The 20,963-nt window shown below is 41.1% G+C and overlaps 2 protein-coding genes across 2 annotated transcripts; both read left to right on the top strand.

The window, feature by feature from the left end:
* The first annotated feature begins 13 nt into the window (after positions 1 to 13).
* On the top strand, positions 14 to 11,804 carry LOC128735304 (uncharacterized). Its single transcript, XM_053829794.1, has 3 exons — positions 14 to 204; positions 434 to 2,117; positions 10,587 to 11,804. The coding sequence occupies exons 1-3, from the start codon at positions 14 to 16 to the stop codon at positions 11,802 to 11,804; spliced, it is 3,093 nt and encodes a 1,030-aa protein (XP_053685769.1).
* A 219-nt stretch (positions 11,805 to 12,023) lies between these two features.
* On the top strand, positions 12,024 to 13,928 carry LOC128735303 (dynein regulatory complex subunit 6-like). Its single transcript, XM_053829793.1, has 4 exons — positions 12,024 to 12,116; positions 12,178 to 13,380; positions 13,441 to 13,644; positions 13,713 to 13,928. The coding sequence occupies exons 1-4, from the start codon at positions 12,024 to 12,026 to the stop codon at positions 13,926 to 13,928; spliced, it is 1,716 nt and encodes a 571-aa protein (XP_053685768.1).
* The last annotated feature ends 7,035 nt before the right edge of the window (positions 13,929 to 20,963 follow it).

Genomic DNA, 20,963 nt, shown 5'->3' with positions numbered 1-20,963 from the left:
AACAATTTCAACTATGTTGAAATTTTTGGCACTGGCTGTGATGCAGGGATTGTGGTACCACGCCGACACCGCGAAAAATTTCGATGCAACGCCCGCGACGCTAGCCAGTCAACTAAACCAGACGACGCTGACGGATGCATTTCAAGATCAGGGTGAAACGACGACTCACTCACTGTGTTTACACGATGAACTATCCGATCGGGAGTGAGTGCCTGCGATTTTGGAGTCCGTTTTGGATTCAGAGCAGACCTTCAGGAGAAGCATTAACTGAATTTCGAATTACTTAACTTCTATTTTTAAGGAAGCACATACTTTTAAATAAATATTTAATTAATTTGGAAAAAAGTGCCATGGTAACTCATCTACGGTTCGGGTGATGACGTTTCATGCCGCCACGAGCTGATGATTTTAACAACCAGTATACTACTTGTAGCAACACTGGCAGGAGCTTAGTTTGTAACCAACCAGCAGCCAGGATGAATCTCGAGCTAAAACTCAGAAAAGATCTGATGGACTACATCTGTTCTGTAACTGGCTCAGGAAACAAAGAGCCACCGTCTAGATCCAAAGAACGCAACCGAACAAAAACTAGTGAACAAAGATCGAGCAAATCTAAAGTGAAGTCCAAGAAAACTGTGAGATTTAACTTGCCTGATAGCAAATCGTCCCGTAATGAAGCAGTACCCAAACCAGTGCCGATACCAGTACCCAAACCAATTGTGGATTTCAACAATCCCGAAACCCTCAACATTAAACGAAAGGACAGTATTATTGCCAAAATGCCAAACATCAAATGGAACTTCGATAAGGGTGAACCCGAACCGGAGACTGAAAAGCCAGCCTGGCTCGAACCTTTCAACTGCAACGGACGTTTCAAGGCACGGTTTGATCTACTGCCCATGGAGTTGATTCTGGTGATATTCAAACAAATTACTGTGAGTGATCGTCTGGCCGCAGGTGGCACCTGTCGTCGTTGGATGGAAGCGTCGCACTTCTACGAACCGTTCCTGAACCAAACCTACTACCATTTCGACAGGATAGAGTTCGGTGATCAGGTCGGTCCTTTCAAGTACTTCAGCCAGGGCTTTCGATGCTATCCGCGATTGATTTTTACTCAGGTGGAATTTAACAAGCACAGTGATTTCTGGGATATCCATGGTTTATGGATAACCGAGCTTACCCTGCGCTCGTGCAAAATCAAAAAGAAGAAATTTATCTCGATCATGAGAAATCTTCTGAACCTTCGCCGACTTGAGCTAATGTGCTGTGATGAATTGTTCAAATCCTGGTCCTTAGAGTACAACACAGAGGAACCGATGTTTCCATTTTTCTTATTCTGCCTGCGGCATCTGTCGCTCGCTGGTTGCGATTATTTCAATGAATATCACTTGGAGCGATTCACCACGATGGCACCGAATCTTCGGTCCATCGACGTTTCCAATTGCTTCATCAACCTGTACCTATCCAAACGAATCACCATGCTCGATCGAGTAATGAAACTGATCAACCGAAACCGGTACCTAATGAAGGCAGTAAATCTAGCGGATACTCCGTGTGTCGATGATTTCATATGGCATTGTTTGTGCGAAATTGAAGGCCTTCAGCTAACTCACCTAACAGTGGCGTACAGTGATCGAGTACCATTAAAGGACCCTGGAATCATCCGCTTTCTCAGTCTTCAAACGGAACTTACCCATTTAGATTTAACAGCTTCAATCGGGTTGAACGATGACTGCTTGCAAACCATTATAACGAGCTGCCCGCTGCTGCACACTCTGAAAATCCGAAGGTGTTGGCTTATCAGCGACGAAGGTGTTGCCGATATGCACACGATGCAGCATCTGCAAGTTTTGGACATATCAAGCTGTGAACGGATCAGCGACTATGGCATTTCGACCGGAGTGGTCGGAAAACGTCCTAGGGTAGTAACCGAACTGTACCTGAGCTTACTGAACAATCTAACGGATTCCACACTGTACTACATGTTGGTTAGCTTCAAAAACCTGCAAATATTGGAGCTGGACAGCACGACGAACTGTGTAACCGATGAATCCATCCAGTACATTGCGTGCTATCTGCACGATCTGAAGCATTTGAATGTCACCGCTTGCACGAAGGTACGTTAGGAAAGGAATTGACCGTGACGCATATGTGATCCTGTCAAATCGAAGTGCTTCAGTGTTAGTTGTCTCATAAACCGTCATCTTCATCAGGCGACAGTTTTTAATTAGTAATCCTCACTTTTTGCAGGTACCAGCGTAAGTACTTGGAGGGTTCGCATGATTTGAACTCATCAGGAAGTTTTTCTTTAACATCATGAAGCAATTTTACATATCGACATAATCCTTAGCCACACATTTGAGTCATGCAACGTGTAGCATGTTATTTTCGCTTTCCGCTCGATCATACAATTCGATTACGTCAAGCGTCATCGATCACCGACGCAATCGAATTGTTGGCAGCTTACACCGTCGCGACGACGGCACGGTGCGGTGTTTCCTTGTGTCACCATTTAGGGTAGGAAAATTTTAAACGACGCCTGAAAACCACTCTCTTTAAGGGTTCTTTCAGTAGCTAATATTATATTTGGCAATGGACAGTTTTTCGTTAGTGTCATTTATACTTTTCTATCGAACTTATCTACTTGCTATTGAATATTAGGTAAAATATAGCTAACGTTCTAATTAATCTGATCAACATTCACAAGTTATGCATGTTTTCCATTGTTGTCACTCAAACGTTCAGTGGAAGCTTGCTTGAAAGGTTCTGTTCAACAAATGAAACAAGAAAATAAATACAAAAAAGAAAACTTATCCAATTAAATTCTACTATATAGGAAACAAGTTGCGTCGTATTGAAACGAGGATTGGTTTGGTTGGTTTTTAAACGAATCAGATGTTTGGCCTGCGTCAATTACTAGACAAGTTCCGGGAACACAATTCACAAACTCAGCAGGTATTTGTGGACTTTAAGGCAGCGTACGATTAAATTAAACGAAATGAGCGGTGGCAAATAATGCTAGAACATACTTCTTAGTTTTGCGGATGATGTCGACATCATCTGCATTGGAAGAGGCCCTTTTTCTTCTTTACCAGCAGAGAGCCGGGGTGGCTCTTGCCGTATCGAGAATTCCTCTCCATTGTACTCGGTCCTGGACTACTCGTCGCCAATTCATTGCGCGTCTCGACACACACAAGTCAACTTCAAGCTAGTCGAGCCACGTTCTAGCACGTTGGGCCCCTCTATTCCTGGTGCAGGTGGGGCTCTTGAAGCGAACGGATTTCACAGCACCGTCGTCCGGCATCCTTGCGACGTGGCCGGCCCACCGTAGTCTCCGAACTTTCGCCAGGTGTATGATGTCAAGTCCGTAGAGGACTACCGGTCTGATTCGGTGTGTTTCGTCTGCTTTGTACGGCGGCGTATGCTCCTTGACCGAAGGATCTTGCGGAGAGAAAAGTAGCCTCGATTTCCGGCTTCAATGAATCGTTGGATCTCCTTACTTGTATTAATGTCGGCGGTGACAAGAGATCCCAAATATACGAGTTCATCAACGACTTCCAGTTCATCGCCGTCAATAATCGCTGTTCGTGGGAGGCAGACGTTGCTTTCTGTGGAGCCTCTTCCTACCATATGTTTGGTTTGCGATGCATTGATTTGTAGTACTATCCTCCTAGCCTCCGTTTTTAGTCTGGCGCAGATTGTCTCCGCGGTCCCAATGTTTGTAGTAATGATGACGATGTCGTCTGCGAGGGCTAGGAGTTGGCTACTTTTGCTGAAGATCCGGCTCGCCGGATCACAGCTTCAATAGCGATATTGAATTACATACAGGGCATTCCATCCCCTTGCCGAAACCTTTTGCGCGATTCAAAGGGACTCGAGTGCCCCCGAAACACATACATAGCTTATCACACACCCTATGATCAGCCACGGGAAACATTTCTCGTGCATTATCTGTCATAGCTGTTGGCGCTAGACTGTCGTACGCTGCCTTGAAATCCACGAAAGGCTTGCAGGCGGCGCTGTTCAGCGTAATGCTGCGATAATTACCACTACTTCCATCCATTCCACCGGTAACTTCTCCTCCAGGTTTGGCTTGCACTTTTCGATTCGATTTTGCTCTTTTGATTACGCTGCACCTCAGCTAAGCAAAAGTTGAAAATGTGGTGTATGGGGCATTTGTAGAACAAGTAATTGTCTACAATATTTCTAAAGAAAGTAATGGTTTATGTTTTGTATTTACAGCGCTATAGAGCTGCACTACCGTTGGTAGCAATACAACGCTCTTTTTGCTACCAACAGGGTAGCAACCTTATAGCACCGTAAATACTAGAAATAAAACATTACTTTCTTCAGCAATATAAAAAAATCAGAAGGGTTGTGCACAAGACACGACAGCATAGGTGACGTAGGACTACGTAAGTCTCCCTGCAGCGATAGTAACATGTAACCATGTATGTAATAATACGATTCTTCATGTATACATGCTACATGCGATGTACGTAATGTTTATCATAGTAGTAACATTGTATACGTTCAATCCTCAACAGATTTCGGAGTTACTTCTATTAATTGATTGAATCTGTCTTATTATAACAAATCGAAGTCACACTAAACCAAACAGTGAATAAATTTTCATGACCTACGCGCGAGTTGTCGAAAAGCTGAAAATTTTACGCAAAACTTTTCTGCGGCTTACAAAAGAAGTACTTTGATAACACTGATAATAAAATATTTAAAAGCTGCAGACATTTGGCAAATGGCAGAAAATGCCGTCCGTGACCAGCAAACTTATTCCCGCCATTTGTTGGTGTTATCATAGTATTAACTGGGCAAGGAAATATAATAAACTCTTCAATTCTGTGGTTCGTTCTGTGGCCCTTAAAAGGACCGATTGTTTGATTATCATAACTCTTGCAATAAACTTACACTAACGCACTTAACATGATTCTGTGCTTCCTCCTTTGTCGCGTCCAGACAATAAGATGTCAATAAGATGTTGGCAGTTGCTCAGCTAACGTTTGAATAATACTGTTCGCCGGCTTACCTCGTGTTATGTACCAGAGCAAACAACAAGAATCGGCCACACCTATTTTTCAAGGTCCTTCATTCTATCATGTACTTTAAATAAAATGGAGCATTTCAATTTCAGTCTGAACAAAAGAGCAAAGTTACCAGTGAGCCGTTCGACTTTTGCTGCCAAAAAAAAATTACGCTACATATTATTACTGTAGCATTGATGATGGATAAATTTGTGTTGCTAAAGCAAACCGATTGAAAAGCCCTAAGTTCCAAGTTTCCTAGGTTTCATCAATAACCGAAAACCGTTCTTTGAAGAACGAACAAACTCTTATATGAAGATGATGTTACTAAAACTATTTCATTTTATTAAACCCATGGTTTTATATTTGTGACGCTTGAACGAACACATTTACTTGGAGCTGGTTATTTGTTGGCTGCTTTGGTACCTTCCGAAACGGCCAACTCAACCAGCAGCAACAAGCGAACAGAAGCGCGAGAGGTGATCGGTTAAAATTATTTGATAAGAAGCGAACAATTATAATCAATCGAATTAAATAGAATTAAAATCAGTGAGCGAAAATTTCTCAAATCTTCATGAATATTATGTTTCGTCCTTAAAAGAACATTTTGTCGACGTGATATGTTGGAGATTTAAGCCTTCTTTTCCGTCTTCTTGGGCAACAACAAAACAGCTTGGATGTTCGGAAACACTTCTCTGAGCAGCGGTGACACCGGACAGCAATTTGTTAAACTCTTCGTTGTTGCGGATGGCAAGCTGCAAGTGATGATAATTCCGATCGTTTCGTTGTCGCGAGCAGCATATTTCCTGCCAATTCCAGAACTTCAGCAGCCAGATATTCCTTCACGGCAACGAAACGAGTGCTCCAGCTCCAACACACGCTCAGCCTACTTTCCTTTCCTCAGCAGCTGATGTATACGACCGACCGGGAACTGCAGACGTGCACGACTGCGTTACCGACTCACCGCTCGAGCTGCCGTTGGTGGTACATCTCAATAAGGAATTTTCAAGCCAATCAGCAATCAACGAGAAAGGGTAGGATTTCATTTAATTCTCTTGTAACAACAACCAATCACGAAGCGAGCATTTCTAGGTGAACAATGCTCCATTATATCCAACTTTTTCTCAAAACCTATCATTTTTCGTGACGCTTGCATTTTCCGATTTATTGGGATGACACCCTATCTCAAAACTTGCCGTAAGACGTAGTCCTACGTCAAAAATTCTACAAACGCCCCATACATCACTTTTTCATATTCTGCTTGGTTTAGGTGCATTAAAATCAATAGAGCAAAATCGAAGCGAAAAGAGAGTGCCAAGCCTGTTCTCCTCCTCTCAAGTCTTTGAAATTATCCAGTGAATTACCGTTGCTAGTGGTTTTTTGCCATTTTGGGTCAGAATAAAATGAGGACAATCTGAACAGAAATAGAGAATAAACTGGAAAAGGGAGAAAATAGGAGGATAGGCGGATGAAAAGAAAAGGAGAAAATACTAGAGCAAGAGAATGGAGAAACGAGAGCAGAAAAAGTGGACAAACGGAACAGAAAATAAGAAATGAGAGAGAAAAATGAAAACAAAAGACAAAAGGGATAAAACAGAACAAGACAGAACAGTTCCTTCTGTGGACATAATAAGAGGAAGAACGAGACAGGAAAAGAAGAGATACGGGCCTGAAAAAGGGGAAAACGGAACAGATATAGTTCAGGACTCTGGAAAATGGCGAAAAACGGAACAGCAAAAGAAGAAAAAAGGAACAGAGAACGAGGAAACGATGGGCAGAAAAAAGTAAAAATTAAAACAACAAAAGGAAAAATGAGGGAAGAAATAAAAACGGAATAGAAAACATGAGAAATAGAAGACGAAGAAGAATAACGAGAGAAAAAAGAAAGCCAATAGAGGAAATAAGAAAACGGCAAAAATGGTTAAATGGGATATGAAAGGAGAGATATGGAACAAAAACGGGATAATCGGACAGAAAACGAAGAAACAGGAAAACGGACTACATAAAAAGGCGAAACAGAAGAGAAAAGAAAAAAAACGGGAGATAATAGAGGAAAACCGGAGAGGAAAATGACAAAAGGGACCCAAGAACCGAATAAACATACAAAAGAGAAACAGCGGAACAGAGAAGAGGCAAAACATGTGAGAAAATGAAAATCGAAAAACGTCAATTTTAATTTCAAGTCAAACTTCGTGTCTTATTTCGAGTCCATTTTCGGCTAGACATTCATCTTCAAATAAATCCAAAACTCAACTCTAATTTACTGAAGTTTTTAGAACGTTTAAGTGGAATACGAAGATTGAAGTTAAAGAAAAGCTTTTTAACGATTGAATCCCACTACCTATTAATTTTATTCATGACATAGAGTAGGGCGGGGCATAAGTGCGATGCTTGAAGTTGTCATCAATTTTCGTGAGATATAAAGAAGGACAACTACATAATATATTTTATAGCGATGTAGTAACTCAATGTCTTTACATTCAACTATAAATCAACTGCGGTAATAGTGTTTTGCAAAATAAATTCTTCTTTCTTCTGAACAAGTGCCGATTCGCACTTTTACCCCATTAGCGGGGCAAAAGTGCGAAGCTCGAATCCATGAAATTAGCACAACAATAGCTAACAAAACCATATTATCTCCAATCTGCGTTATGTTTCGGTAAGAAATATTCTCAATTTGCACCTTTCCTATTTTGCGCTGGTGTATTGCAGCCACCGTTAGACTGAAACTTTCCCAAACGTTTGTTTTTTGTTTCATCAGCGCAAAAATATTGTTTTCCTGCGGCCAACATCTGTAGAGCACCCAGTTTTCTGAAGATCTTTCATTTCTAGTATTTGTAATCTGTAATATAATTAGCTATAAATTTTTGCCTCGTCCATGAATCGCTCTTTTGCCCCGTCCGTGAATCGCACTTTTACCCCGCTAAGCGCTTGTCGGGATTAGATTAAATTACGGAAAAGCGAAATATATTTTGTATATTCTTTTCACCGTATCATCAAGACAGATATGTGAGTGATGTAACACACTGCTGCAAAAGTCCTCCTGTTGACATCGTATTTGCCGTATAACGAAAAATTACATCAAAACTGCCCTAAAATAGCATTTGCACATAACTCAGCAACTATGCTTCGTAAACGACCAAAGTTTACGTTAGATTCAAGCCGTCAAAGTAGTCACCCATCCATACCAATGTAGTTAATTTACTCGGAATCTGCACCGATAAATCATTGAATCGCACTTTTACCCGCATCGCACTTTTACCCCTCCTTACTCTATACGTATTTCGTCTATGACTTGCAGATCAGAGTCAGCGTCATCAGTTCGAAAACAGAAACTGTTGCAGCCTGCAAGTTATTGGCGAAATACGTATCTGTCGCGAATAAAATTAATACAGTCAGGTTCCGATTTTGTCAGCCCCATGTTGAATTTTGGGCTGACAAAATGGTAAAACTGACAAAATCGGGAAATTTTTTTTTTCGAAAAGTTTTTCAAAATTCAAGACCTAAGACCTTGCAATATCGAAGACTTCTACTAAAAATTAAATTTTAACCCTCAATTGGTCAACCGAAAGCGTAATGAATCAGGCACAGCGCACTGGTCCAGAACCTTTTTTGATGCGCATTAGCTTTGAGCGGAAAAACTTGGTTTTAGGTTTATGGAACCTTTGGAAGACCTTCTTAAAGTTAAAAGTTCTATTGTCCAGCGGAATTTAAATTTTGATTAATCCTCCTAAAAGTGCAATAAAAAATTTATTTTCCTTCAGTTTCGATATAACACATTGATGCGTTCTGCAAAGTTTTACAGTATATTATTACAAGAAATTTTGCTGAAGACAGTAACCTTCTATCTCTTCACCAAAAATAGAAAAATCCTATTTCTCATAAATGAAAAATTGTTAAAATCAGTTTTTCTATTATAGCTATTTTTGTAGTTGTTGTATGACTTTTTCCTGTTTTACAAGGTGGTACCAATAGTAAAAATACACAATATTGCTGAATATAGTATACCTCTATTTTTGCTTGTTTAGGTACTATAGAACTTTTACTATAAAAATACCCTAATTTTGACCCCGAATTACTCGCAAGAAGGCATCATTTTATTCAAAAACTCTCCCCAGAAAATCAGAATAGTTTCAAGCAGGTTGAAAAGTTCATTGAAGGACTCAATATTATTTAAGCTTTATTTTTCTTTACTTTTGCGAGCCAAAAGCGATAACTTTGTAAGGAAAGATCCTAGAGACTTGCAATCTTCTGCAAAACGTCTATTTTAAGTCCTTCAATAATCGCCTAGAACTATACATTCTTGTAAAATTCAACCAACATATTCTAAGAATGGAAAACTAGTTTTTAAAGAATTTCCAAAGAAAATGCTCTATAGCTCTACACTCGATAGATATAGAAATGTCATTTCTTTAGCAAAGTTGTTTGCCTTTATATTGTCTGTGACTTTGCCGAAGAAACCATGTGTCTACAGTCTAACTACTAACACAAAAGAATGGACGTGTGTCGAGCCAAACTACAAAACGTATGCGCAAGCGACAAGCGGAACCCATGCAAGTTTATAGTACTCGACTTAAGCTTCAAGATGTAATATTGATTTCATAAATCCACTTGCCCTATTTTACCCCATAGGCTTGTAAAGCTATGGAAATTTGAAGCTTGAATATATGATAAAGTAAAAGTCCCAGAGATTTACGGTCTTCTGCAAAAACGTATGTTTTGAGCACTTCGATAATTGCCTAGAACAATGTGTTCTTCTAAAATGCAACTAACAAAAGTTAAGAATAAAAAACTAATTTTAAAAGAATTTTGAAAGAATATGCCCTATAGTTCAGCACTCGATAAAGATAGAAATTTTATTTCTTCAGCAAAGTTGCTTGTTTTTACATTGTTTACAACTTTGCTGAAGAAACTAGGTCTATATTTCACCATTGCATTGGGTAAATAATTCTTTCGGTTAAAAAGTTTTCATTGATTTTTCGTTACTTCAACTAGACGCTTCAACGCTAAAAACATTAAAGAGAAGCTGCCAGATCCTAATTGGAACAGACGTTATTTGCATGAATTAATTTTAAACTAACGCAACACTTTGTAATTAAAAAGTTAGTAAATATATTTTTATGCGTGACACGACAGTGTGTTTACTCTTCTTCGTTCAGCAAATAGTTCTAAGATACATCATCATTCATTCATGCTGCGGTACCCGAATCGGCTTCGGCGTGATCCTCAAACAATGGCCGAATCCACAGTCGACTCTAAGTTGTACTACTAGCCGCAGACTAATTATATCAGTCAAAATTAGATAATACGCTAACGGCCAAAATGTCTCTCGTTTCTTCCGTGAAATTTTGATTTTCATCTCAGTATCATACCGTCCACTGTGCCAACCGGGCAATAACCACCCGATGGTCAATCGAACAGTTGCTAAAATGAAGCTAGTGAAACCAGCACCATTTCTAGCTGGCTTTGGCAACCTACCAGCGGAAGTAAGTGGCTCTTGAGTTGACCGTTTTATGGAAAGATAATTAATTGGTGCTTTCACTGCAGCTACTGGTTCATATTTTCAAATTTTTGTCCATAAGTGATCGCAATGCAGCCAGCTATACCTGTTCGAAATGGTACGAAGCTTCCAAATATCTTGGTTTTGCTCGGCAGGTGTGCCTTCACCTGATCGGTGTCGAATTTGATGATTCCAAACCACCGATCGCGGACCTCCTGTTAAGCCCGCACGTGTTTCCGGTACTTAAGCTGACACGCGTTCGGATCCAGCAGGCGGTGTACAGTCAGTTCTGGGCCGACTTTGGTCCTTCGATAGGGGAAATTACCTTCGAAAAGTGCATGATCTGGCGCGAACGAATCATCTCAGTGTTCAAGCACATGAAGAACCTACGGACGGCACGCTTCGTGGAGTGTGATCTGCTGCGGGACGACCTATTTCGGGATTGGAAGTTCTTCGAGAATGGGCTGCTCGAGATTCGTTTCGGAAGCGTTACCGCACTGAGTTTGGCGAAGAACAATTTTACCGAGCTGCAGTTTCGATCGATCGTGGAAATGATGCCCAATCTAACCGAGCTGGATCTGTCGAACTGCTTCAGTTACGTTGACGCGGCAAGCAAAACGCAAATGTTAAACTGTATTTCGAACTTCATCCTGGAACGGCAATTTCAGCTGAAAAGTTTGAACCTAAGTGCCATTTCCGTGGATGATTTGTTTCTTCGGAAAATGAATAAAGCACTGCAACTGCGCTTGGAAGGTCTCTGTTTGACCTACTTAGAAAAGATGCCACTGCGGGATGCTGCGATCATAAGCTTGCTTCGCCAGCAAATCGAATTGCGAACGCTAGACTTGTCTCAGTCCGTTGGGATAACGGACTACTGCCTGGATCAGATAGTTAAATATATGCCTAAACTGAGGGAACTAAATTTAAGTGGCTGCTGGGGCGTTGGAGACTACGGAGTGTCGCAGATATTTCGATTACAACAATTGGAAAAATTAGATCTGTCAAAGTGCCGCATCACAAAAAAGGGAATCCTCGATGGTGCTTCACTTAGCAATAAGAAGAACGTCAAAGAGTTCCACCTGGAACAGATTACCACACTGGATGATGATTGTATCGTCAAGATCGGAGCCAACTTTACCAACTTAACTGTGCTGAACCTTGGAGGAACGTCGTCATGCATGACCGATTGGTCGGCACAGTATATTTTCTGTAACTTGACCTCGTTGGTGGACGTGAACTTTGAGAGAAGTACTAAGGTAACGTAACTGATTAGGTAATAGGTTTGCTGCAATTTTAGAACCAGAATAGAATTCTATTTGGATGACGAAATCGGCGGACTATTTTACAATTTCCCTCCCCTAATCAGCGTCACATGCCAAATAGTTTAGCTCAGTTTTCATTCTTATAAAAGCTGGCACGAGTCAGGCATTGAAAGTATTGCTTAATTGATTGGCGATCGGTTCGTTTTCAATCATACCGTAAAGATGCACGAATATTACACTTTAGAAGACTTCAAACAGTATTGGAAAACGACACTGAAATGTGTGGATGCAGATTTTGCTTTGCTTCCCACCGAAGTAAGTGACATTTGTTCAATTTGGCGAGATTTTCCTATTCTAAATAATCTTCCCCCTACAGCTGCTGGTGAAAATCTTCCGATATCTTTCGGTGGCTGATCGTAATGCGGCAAGCTTCACCTGTTGGCAGTGGTACGAGGCGTCCAAATATCTGGGCTTCGCTCAGAAAAAATGTTTGCATTTAATTGGAATCGAATTCGACGATTTCAAAGCACCAGTTATGGATCTGTTGAATAGCAGTCACTTTTTCCCGGTCATCAAGTTGACCCGGGTTAAGCTGAACAGTTACAGTAAATTTTGGGCCGAATTTGGACCGTTTATCCGTGAGATAACCTTCGAGAAGTGCATGATCTGGCGCGAGCGGATCATCTCCGTGTTCAGGCACATGCCAAACTTGCGCATGGCACGATTTGTAGAATGTGATCTGCTCCGTGACGATCTCTTCAAAAAGTGGAAGTTCTTCGAAAATGGACTCGTGAATATTTACTTTCCTAGCGTTAGACATCTCAGTTTGGCCAAAAACAACTTCAGTGAGTTACAGTTTAACGTACTCGTTGACATGTTGCCAAATCTTACCGAAGTGGACTTTTCGAGCTGTTTCCGAAATATTGGAGCGACCAGGAAAGCTCAGCTGCTGAATTGTATTCTAACCTTCATTCAGCATAGACAGAATGATCTGAAAACTTTGAACCTAGCTGGTGTTGCAGTTGATGATCTGTTTCTTCGAGGGGTGGTCGAGTCCCGAGGTCTTCAGTTGGAAGCTCTGAGCTTTACCTATCTGGAGAAGATGCCACGCAAAGAACCGGCCATAATCGATCTGTTACGGCAGCAAACTGCTATCGGTACACTTGATCTGTCCCAGTCAACTGGAGTAACTGATTTCTGTGTGGAACAGATGGTTAAATACATGCCCGATTTGAAGCTACTAAACCTGAGTGGGTGTTGTGGTGTCTCCGATTACGGAGCAGCACAAGTTTTCAAACTTCGTCAACTAAAGTGCTTAAATCTTTCAAGCTGTCGCATTTCGAAACGAGGGATTTTCGAGGGGATGGCAAACAATAATAAGATTAGTTTGATAGAATTGCACCTCGAAAACCTTAGTCCTTTAGATGATGAATGTTTCATAAAGATTGGGTTAAGTTTTCCGAACCTCACTCTGTTGAACTTGGCAGGTTCGGCCTCCTGCATGACTAATTGTGCTCTGCAACATGTGTTCCTTCATCTAACCAACCTTAAGCATCTTAATCTAGAACGAAGCACTAAGGTTTGCCTGCCAGCCTCAAACAATAGAAACGAATTTAATTTAGAATATTTTTAATTGCAGCTTACAGATGCAGGATTCACCGGAATAGATCTGCCACAGAAAACGTTCGCCATATGGGACATAGCGGAGACATTCTCGATCGATAGGCTGAAAAAGCTACGCATATTGAAAGTATCAGGCTGCTTCAAAATCACGGACTTTACACTACGGTACGCGTTCCGTTTTATGGAGCTTAAGGAACTTTCCATATCCCGATGCCATCAGGTGAGATTGCGTATTTCATAACGAAACTGAAATCGATACAAATCGATTTTTTTTTCCTTTCCACACAGATTTCAAAGCAGGGCATTGAAAAACTGGTAACAAGCTGTCCTGCTCTGGAGTTTCTGGATCTGAGTGAATGTCAAAACATTAACGACAACTGCCTCGAATTGATTGCAATGAACTTGAAACGGTTGAGCACACTGAAAATATCAAACTGCCCGCTGGTTAGCGAAGTTGGACTACATTATCTCTCAACATACTGTAAAAATCTAAAGGTATGCTAAAGTTACACTTGGTGTTTTGATGATTTTTATTCTCAGGATCAATTTTTTAGTATTTGTACGTTAGAGGATGCTTCAAACTGCCACCAGATATTATGGAACGTTTGTCGAATGTTACAACTTTACGCCAAGTTTACAAATCATAGATAGATTGTTGCGGTGTTACGTCAATTGTTCTGCGTTAAAGTTACGTGTTCGTTGAATGTATAGGTATAAAATTAGAGAAAACGTGAAATATAATTAGCTTAGAATTTCGTTATTTATTAGCAATTCATTGTCGTGAATTGACATATAGTTAAGGAAAATAAAAAATAAAGTATAATTTATTCAATTTATTCAATTTATTCAAAAACTAAACGAACATTGGTAGGCGTAGGGAGTGACTGTAAAATTTAGAACTGACTCAGAGTTGAATTCCTGGACTGGTGGTCGTTGAAAGTTATAAAGAAAACGATTGAAACGCTCGCAAGTTATAAAAAAACGTCATTATTCAACTGTGATGTTGAAAAAACGGATACTTATCCTTTTTAAAAGATAAAAATGAAAACCAATCTTTCATTCTCTTGAATGCCAACCCGTTTTAACATTGAGAAACCGTTGATACCATGGCCGAGTCAAGAACAAATAAAAGCAAACATGCCTCATCATTTCCTGCCAAAATGTGAAGATGTTAAAGCCGTTCTGAAGTGTGTACAGAAATTGCGATAAAAATAAACTCTTGTTAGCACTGCCGAATACTCACATTACGAAGGATAAGAAACTGCGAAGTTCTTAATAGCAGTGACACTAAGAGGGACCTTTTCCTTTGTGAATCGAAGTTATGGAGAAAAATGCAATTATGACCGACAAAGGGTTTGTCATCGAAAATGAATCGCCTTACTTCCCTGGCACAGACAATTAGACAGTCCAGAGACCAAGTTTTGCCGTTTCAATAGAACAGAGATTATTTTTGTCGCTTTAACCTAAACTAATATGATGTCTTGGAAGAAATCCGGCTCGAGAAAACGCACAGCGATACGCACCCTTTTACCGACTGCATGGATATGCTGTTGTAATGTGTTCAGAGCTGATGTCTTGTAAGAAAAAGTGATGAAATGTAAATCGGGTGTTTGTTTTTACGGATAGTTGAATTCATTCCTACCCACACTCACACGGAGGACGAATGGGTTTTACCAAGCCAAACTGATCACTACAGGAGATATCGCAGTCATTGTAGACGACACGCTCACACAGAAAATCGCTTTAATTAGGTTTTACTATTTAGGGGTATTTAGGGGTGGAATGTGCAAAATGGACTATTCTTGCATTTCGCAAAGTGTGGAATGGATGGGATTTGAATCTTCTGATATTTTGACAATATTTGGAAGCTATTTGAGTTCATTTAACGGGCGGCAAGTAAGTTTTTATACAGTTTAATTAGCTTTTACCACGATTTTTGAGGATAATAGGGCAAAATGGACCACTTCCCGAAGTCTGCGCAAGATGAGACCATCACCAATCGATTTCTTGCATTTTTTTACATAAGAATAGGTATCTTGTATGATTCCATACTAGCGGCTTCTAATTACACTCAAGTACTTTTTTTACACGGTTTGTTTTATCAAATATTGAGAACGGGGCTATTTAGGGACTATTCATTTAATTCTCAATACGTTTGAGAGAGGCCCGACATTCGTCACGTATTTTGTAAATGGTCCCTAAATTGCACCGTTCTTGAGTAATCGAAAGAATCAAACCGTGTAAAAAAAGACTCGAGTGTATTAGGATTACGAGCTCGTTTTTGCCCATTGTGCGATGGCTTAAAACTGTCTGACGACCCCATCAAGAACTCATTCGGGATGATCGCTTGAGAAAGCTCATCGTTTAGCGGTTGTTCTGTCAGAGGTCGGGAGTTGATAATGAACTCAATTTCAGTGAGTGTGTTCCTCAGTATTTTGCCAGTGAGTGTGTGGGTGACTTGTGGGTTCTGTAAGGCTTTCTTCACGAATTGAACGAGGCGTTCCCAAACTCCGCCAAAATGCGGTGATGCGAGCGGATTTAATAAAGTGACTTATCAGTTTTTTTAACGAGTAGGGAAATCTGCTCAGCACCTTAGAAGATACGGTACTATCAGACATCTGAGAAGACAACTCAGGGAGTGGGGTTTGGTATCCCGACCTCCCTAATGGGGCGTGAGGACCCAGACCCACTAAAACCCTACTCGAGTCTCCAGTCTCAAACCCCCCTTGTCCCAACTTCGGTATTACTTCAAGGAGGGGCTATTGTGCTTAACGCACCTTCTTAGATAACTACTGGACTATGGTAGTTAAGCTATTTACTCGCCGTTGATCGGCTCTCCAGCGGTTTTGTAGATCAAGTACAATCTGGGTAGCAACCGCATTGACCGCTCTCCAGACATCCGAGCTAGAACACATGCTTTGGACTAAGTTGTCCGGAGTAGAGTCCTGTCCGCTCACTCCCTGTATGTTGCTTCTCGCGCCCACGAAACGAGGGCATATAAAGAATACATGTTCTGCAGTTTCTTCAACATCCACGCATTCGGGACACGCGGGGACTCCGCGTGCCCGAACTTGTGCAGATACTGTCTAAAATATCCATGCCCTGACATAATCTGTGTCAGGTGGAAGTTGACTTCGCCGTGACGCCTGTCGACCAACCCGGATACTTCCGGAATAAGTCGGTATGTCCACCGGCCCATTGTGGAATCAGACCATGCCCACTGCCATCGAGGCCGATCTTGTGGTACTCCGTATGCCTCTAGTTCCACGTTGATTGAAGCACTCAACGTCCTCACGTACTCACGTACCCACTAAGACCCGCAGATTGCGTCATATGAAACTGTGCGATACGAACTCGCCACTCTCAAGCACATAAGACGATAGGTACTTTCCAGTTAACCTAGGTAGCTTTTGGTTCCTAACGCCGATGGCAATACCTCGTCATACATGACGTTCCACAACACCGGGCCCAGTATGGAACCCCTGCGGTGATTGGAACGCACTTCTGACCCTCCTCCGTGTAGTAGCATAGCACCCGATCTTGGAAATAATTTTCCAGAATCCTATACATCGACATCGGCACTTGGACGTTCCGAAGCGAGTTAGCTATGGAGTACCAACCAGCGCTATTAAACGCATTTCTCACGTCGAGCGTGACAACTGCGCAATAGCGGATACCCGTTCTGTTACGCTAGATTGTCACCTCGGCTGTCTTAGTGACAGACAAGATGGTATCCACCGTAGATTTGCCTTTACGGAAGCCGAATCGGTTCCTTGACAGACCATTTGTACCCTCCGTGTACTGTACGAATCTGTTAGGGATAACCCTCTGCAGCACCTTGCCGGCAGTATCGAGCAGACAGATCGGCCTATGTGACAAGGGGACACTCGGAGATTTTCCCAGCTTTGGCAATAGGACCAGGTTCTGTCGCTTCCATCTGTCCGGGAAGTGGCCATCTTCCAGGCATCTACTCATTACTGCTCCGAATAATTCGGGAGTCTCCAATATAGCCGCTTTAATAACCAAATTCGGGATTCCGTCTGGTCCCGATGCCTTGCTCACCTTTAGGGATTTAGCGATCTCAATGAGTTACTTATCAGTTTGTCTTGGTTTACTTGCTGTAAGGCTTCCTTCAGCTCACGATTGGCTCCAACGAAATTTGGTGCCGCGATCGCTAGCTATCTGCAAGTTTAAGATGGCGATGAGGCGCGAGCCGGTGATGAGACTGTGTGCGATTTCAGGATGTACTACTCGTACAGGTAAATAGGCTACAAAAACGCACATCCGTTTTTCGGTCCTTATACCGATGACCACGATCGGTCCTTATTCGATACCGACGAGGCTTCCGGCTTCGCTTGTTGAATCTTGTAGAGCTGGCATTGTACTCGAACGTGCTTGTAAGCCGATTTCACTCCCGAAACGTGAAATCTGTGTAGGACTTCATTACGTAAAGCGTTGTTTGGTGATTCATGTGGCTATTTTTGGTTAACAACAGGATTGGATATTTTGTGCAATCGTCCACATAGGGGTATTTGTCTATGCGACCTTTTCGCTCTCACCAGTGAATGGACTAAGTTTGTACAGCGAATTGTAAAGTAACTGTAAAGCGTTCTTCCACGGCAATGACTTCGGCTTATGCTCTCGCTTTGGTAAACTACGCATCTTAAACCGACTTTAGGATGGCTAACTGCACCTTCTCAAGTTTCTCTTGCGTTAGAGATCCAGTAATGGTGGACTTCTTCGAAAGCTTTCGGTATAGATTCGATGGAAATCATTGAACGAAGGGTACATACTCCAGCAATTGCTTCCACCTCGAGAAATCTTCCCACCGGAATAGGGCGCGTTCAACAGAATGGATGACTGCAGCAAAACCGTTCTCCTATGCATCTACGAGCACATCCAGCTGGATCATATTCCTGTCTTCAGCCGATAACATTTTAGCACGCTGACCGATTCCGGAAGAACGCGTAACCATGACTGTCGTTTCTCGAGCTGCTCGTTCTTGACAGGATCCTCCCAGATTACACCACTGTGCCAAATTTTCTCAGTAGTATCTTCAAGAACATTAGAAAGTCCCAGCAAATCATAGATTGACAACAACGTGCCTAAAATCTGCCTTTTCGCCTTGCAGTAGTTCGGCGTTGATTCTCGGAGGTGTCTTGAATGGGAAAGTGTCGGTCGCAGTGGTGTACACAAGCCAAGAACTTTCTCGGTCGCCATCTTAATCAACAGATTCAAACTTTTTTCGCTGGAATTTACGCTCCAACTCCCACAGTACTCGATTCGAGTTCGACAGCCAGTTTCGTATCTCAACAAGTCGCTGACATAATGCTCATTAACTATCACTTTTGACGTAGGACTACGTCTTTGTTTACTATACTGGGACTGGGTAGCACTTTGTGAAAACGAAAATAGAAGTGTAACGTTTGAATGAAAGATTTCAAATGGTTATAACTACTAAACTACTGAACGAAACTGAACCATTTATATGTCGTTGGATAGGTAAAATAAACAGCAATTTTATAGAGGGGGTGAGAGAGCAATTTTATGGAGGGCGTAAGAGGGAGGGGGCTCCTATACTAATGAAACTCAAATTTCCTCAAAACTCGACAACTAATCAAGCAAATGGAATCAAATTTGGCTTGTGGGAGTTTTTGGAAGCATGAATTTATTTTATGATGGTTTAAGACCCCTCGCCCCTGTGGTAGGAGGATAAAGGCTATCATACAAATAAAACTGAAATTTTTGCGTTTGTACCACATTTTCTACTATGTAATAAGCGCTAAGCTGTGAAAGTAAATTAGTAATACCTTTTTGGAGCAAGAGACAGAGAATCGACGCCGCTAACTTACATTCCTGTTGCCATTCATGTCAAAAGAGAACGACACTCGAATGGCACGTCATATTTGCGATGAACGTGCTTTAGCTTTAATGTTATTTGTAACCAATGGCCCTTTTAAAGGCCACAAGCGAGTTAAAGTAAGATTATTGAAACATGTCAAGCTACGCATAATCATATTGAATACAATAATCTGTGGGCTGTTCATTCCTTAATATTTCAACTTTTATGATGATTATGCACACAGGTGATTTTTAAAAGAAATCTCTATGTCTCAATGGTTGCAGGCGTTATATTTATGAGCTCCCGTCTACGTATTTTCATAGCCACCATTGCATTCAATGAAGAATTGGATCTGAATATTTCGCTCTTCTCTTTTAAACATTCACTTAAACAATGGCACTCGCAGATTCTTATAAACTTACATATGCCAGAAATGCAGTTTACATTAGTCTTTGATCTAATAGTCTGATATAGTCCTACGTCACCCTTTCGTACAACCCTTAGGGCTGTATACCTTGTAGTTTTTATTACAATTTTCATTTTTAATCACTAAATAGTGAAAATTGACGAAAAGTTTCTAGATCAAATTTCCCCATCCGTTTTATTCGCGATTACCTTGTTTCACAGGCAGGGATGACAGTTAAACAAACCATCTGTTTAGTGTGGTTCCTTTTAAAAAAAAAATCAGGGGGGTTGTGCACAAGATACGACCGCATAGGTGACGTAGGACTACGTAAGTCTCTATGTAGCGATAGTAGGATGTATCCATGTATGTAATAATACGATTCTTCATGTATACATGCTACATGCGTTATACGTAACGTTTATCAAAGTAGTAACATTGTATACATTCAATCCTCAACCGATTTTGGAGTTATATCCATGAATTGATTGAATCTATTTTATTAAAACGAAACCAAGTCACACTAAGCCAAACAGTAAATAAATTTTTATGATCTGTTTCTACGTTGAATAGTGCTTTTCCTCTGGTAATCGGTAGACGGTACGCGCGAGTTTTCAAAAAGTTGAAAATTTTGCGTAACTTTTCTTCGGCTTACAAAAGAACACTGATAATAAAGCATTTACTACCTGCAGACGTTTTGAAAGTCGCATAAAATTTCGCCCGTGACAAGAAAACTTATTTCCGTCATTTGTTGGTCGTCCGCAATGGCGAAAAATTAAACTTTTCCCTCGTTGCCTGTGTTATTATGGTATCAACTGGGCAAGAAAATATAATAAACTCTTCAATTCTGTGGTTCGTTCTGTGGCCCTTAAAAGGGCCGATTGTTTGATTATTATAACTCCAGCTTACAATAAACTTACACTAACGCACTTAACATGATTCTCTGGTGCTTCCTCCTTTATCGCGTCCAGACAATAAGATGTTGGCAGTAGCTCAGCTAACGTTTTAATAATGCTGTTCGCCGGCTTATCTCGTGTTATGTACCAGAGCAAGCAACAAGAATCGGCCACACCTATTTTTCAAGGTCCTTCATTCTATGATGTACTTTAAATAAAATGAAGCATTTCAATTTCAGTCTGAACAAAAGAGCAAAGTTACCAGTGAGCCGTTCGACTTTTCCTGCCAAAGAAAAATTACGCTACATATTATTACTGTAGCATTGATGATGGATAAATTTGTGTTGCTAGAGAAAACCGATTGAAAAGCCCTAAGTTCCAAGTTTCCTAGGTTTCAT

The sequence above is a fragment of the Sabethes cyaneus genome, chromosome 2, assembly GCF_943734655.1.
Source record: "Sabethes cyaneus chromosome 2, idSabCyanKW18_F2, whole genome shotgun sequence".
Classification (NCBI taxonomy): Eukaryota; Metazoa; Arthropoda; class Insecta; order Diptera; family Culicidae; genus Sabethes; species Sabethes cyaneus.
The sequence above is the reverse complement of the archived record's forward strand: the minus strand, read 5'-3'. Positions and strand labels throughout refer to the sequence as shown.

Excerpts from the sequence above, each read along its gene's own strand:
- LOC128735303 (XM_053829793.1), top strand. The coding sequence starts at position 12,024 with ATGCACGAATATTACACTTTAGAAGACTTCAAACAGTATTGGAAAACG. Across the intron at positions 13,381-13,440 it reads ATCTAGAACGAAGCACTAAG|CTTACAGATGCAGGATTCAC; the intron begins GTTTGCCTGCCA and ends TTTTAATTGCAG. Across the intron at positions 13,645-13,712 it reads CCATATCCCGATGCCATCAG|ATTTCAAAGCAGGGCATTGA; the intron begins GTGAGATTGCGT and ends CTTTCCACACAG.
- LOC128735304 (XM_053829794.1), top strand. The coding sequence starts at position 14 with ATGTTGAAATTTTTGGCACTGGCTGTGATGCAGGGATTGTGGTACCAC. Across the intron at positions 205-433 it reads GATGAACTATCCGATCGGGA|CAACACTGGCAGGAGCTTAG; the intron begins GTGAGTGCCTGC and ends TACTACTTGTAG. Across the intron at positions 2,118-10,586 it reads ATGTCACCGCTTGCACGAAG|CTACTGGTTCATATTTTCAA; the intron begins GTACGTTAGGAA and ends CTTTCACTGCAG.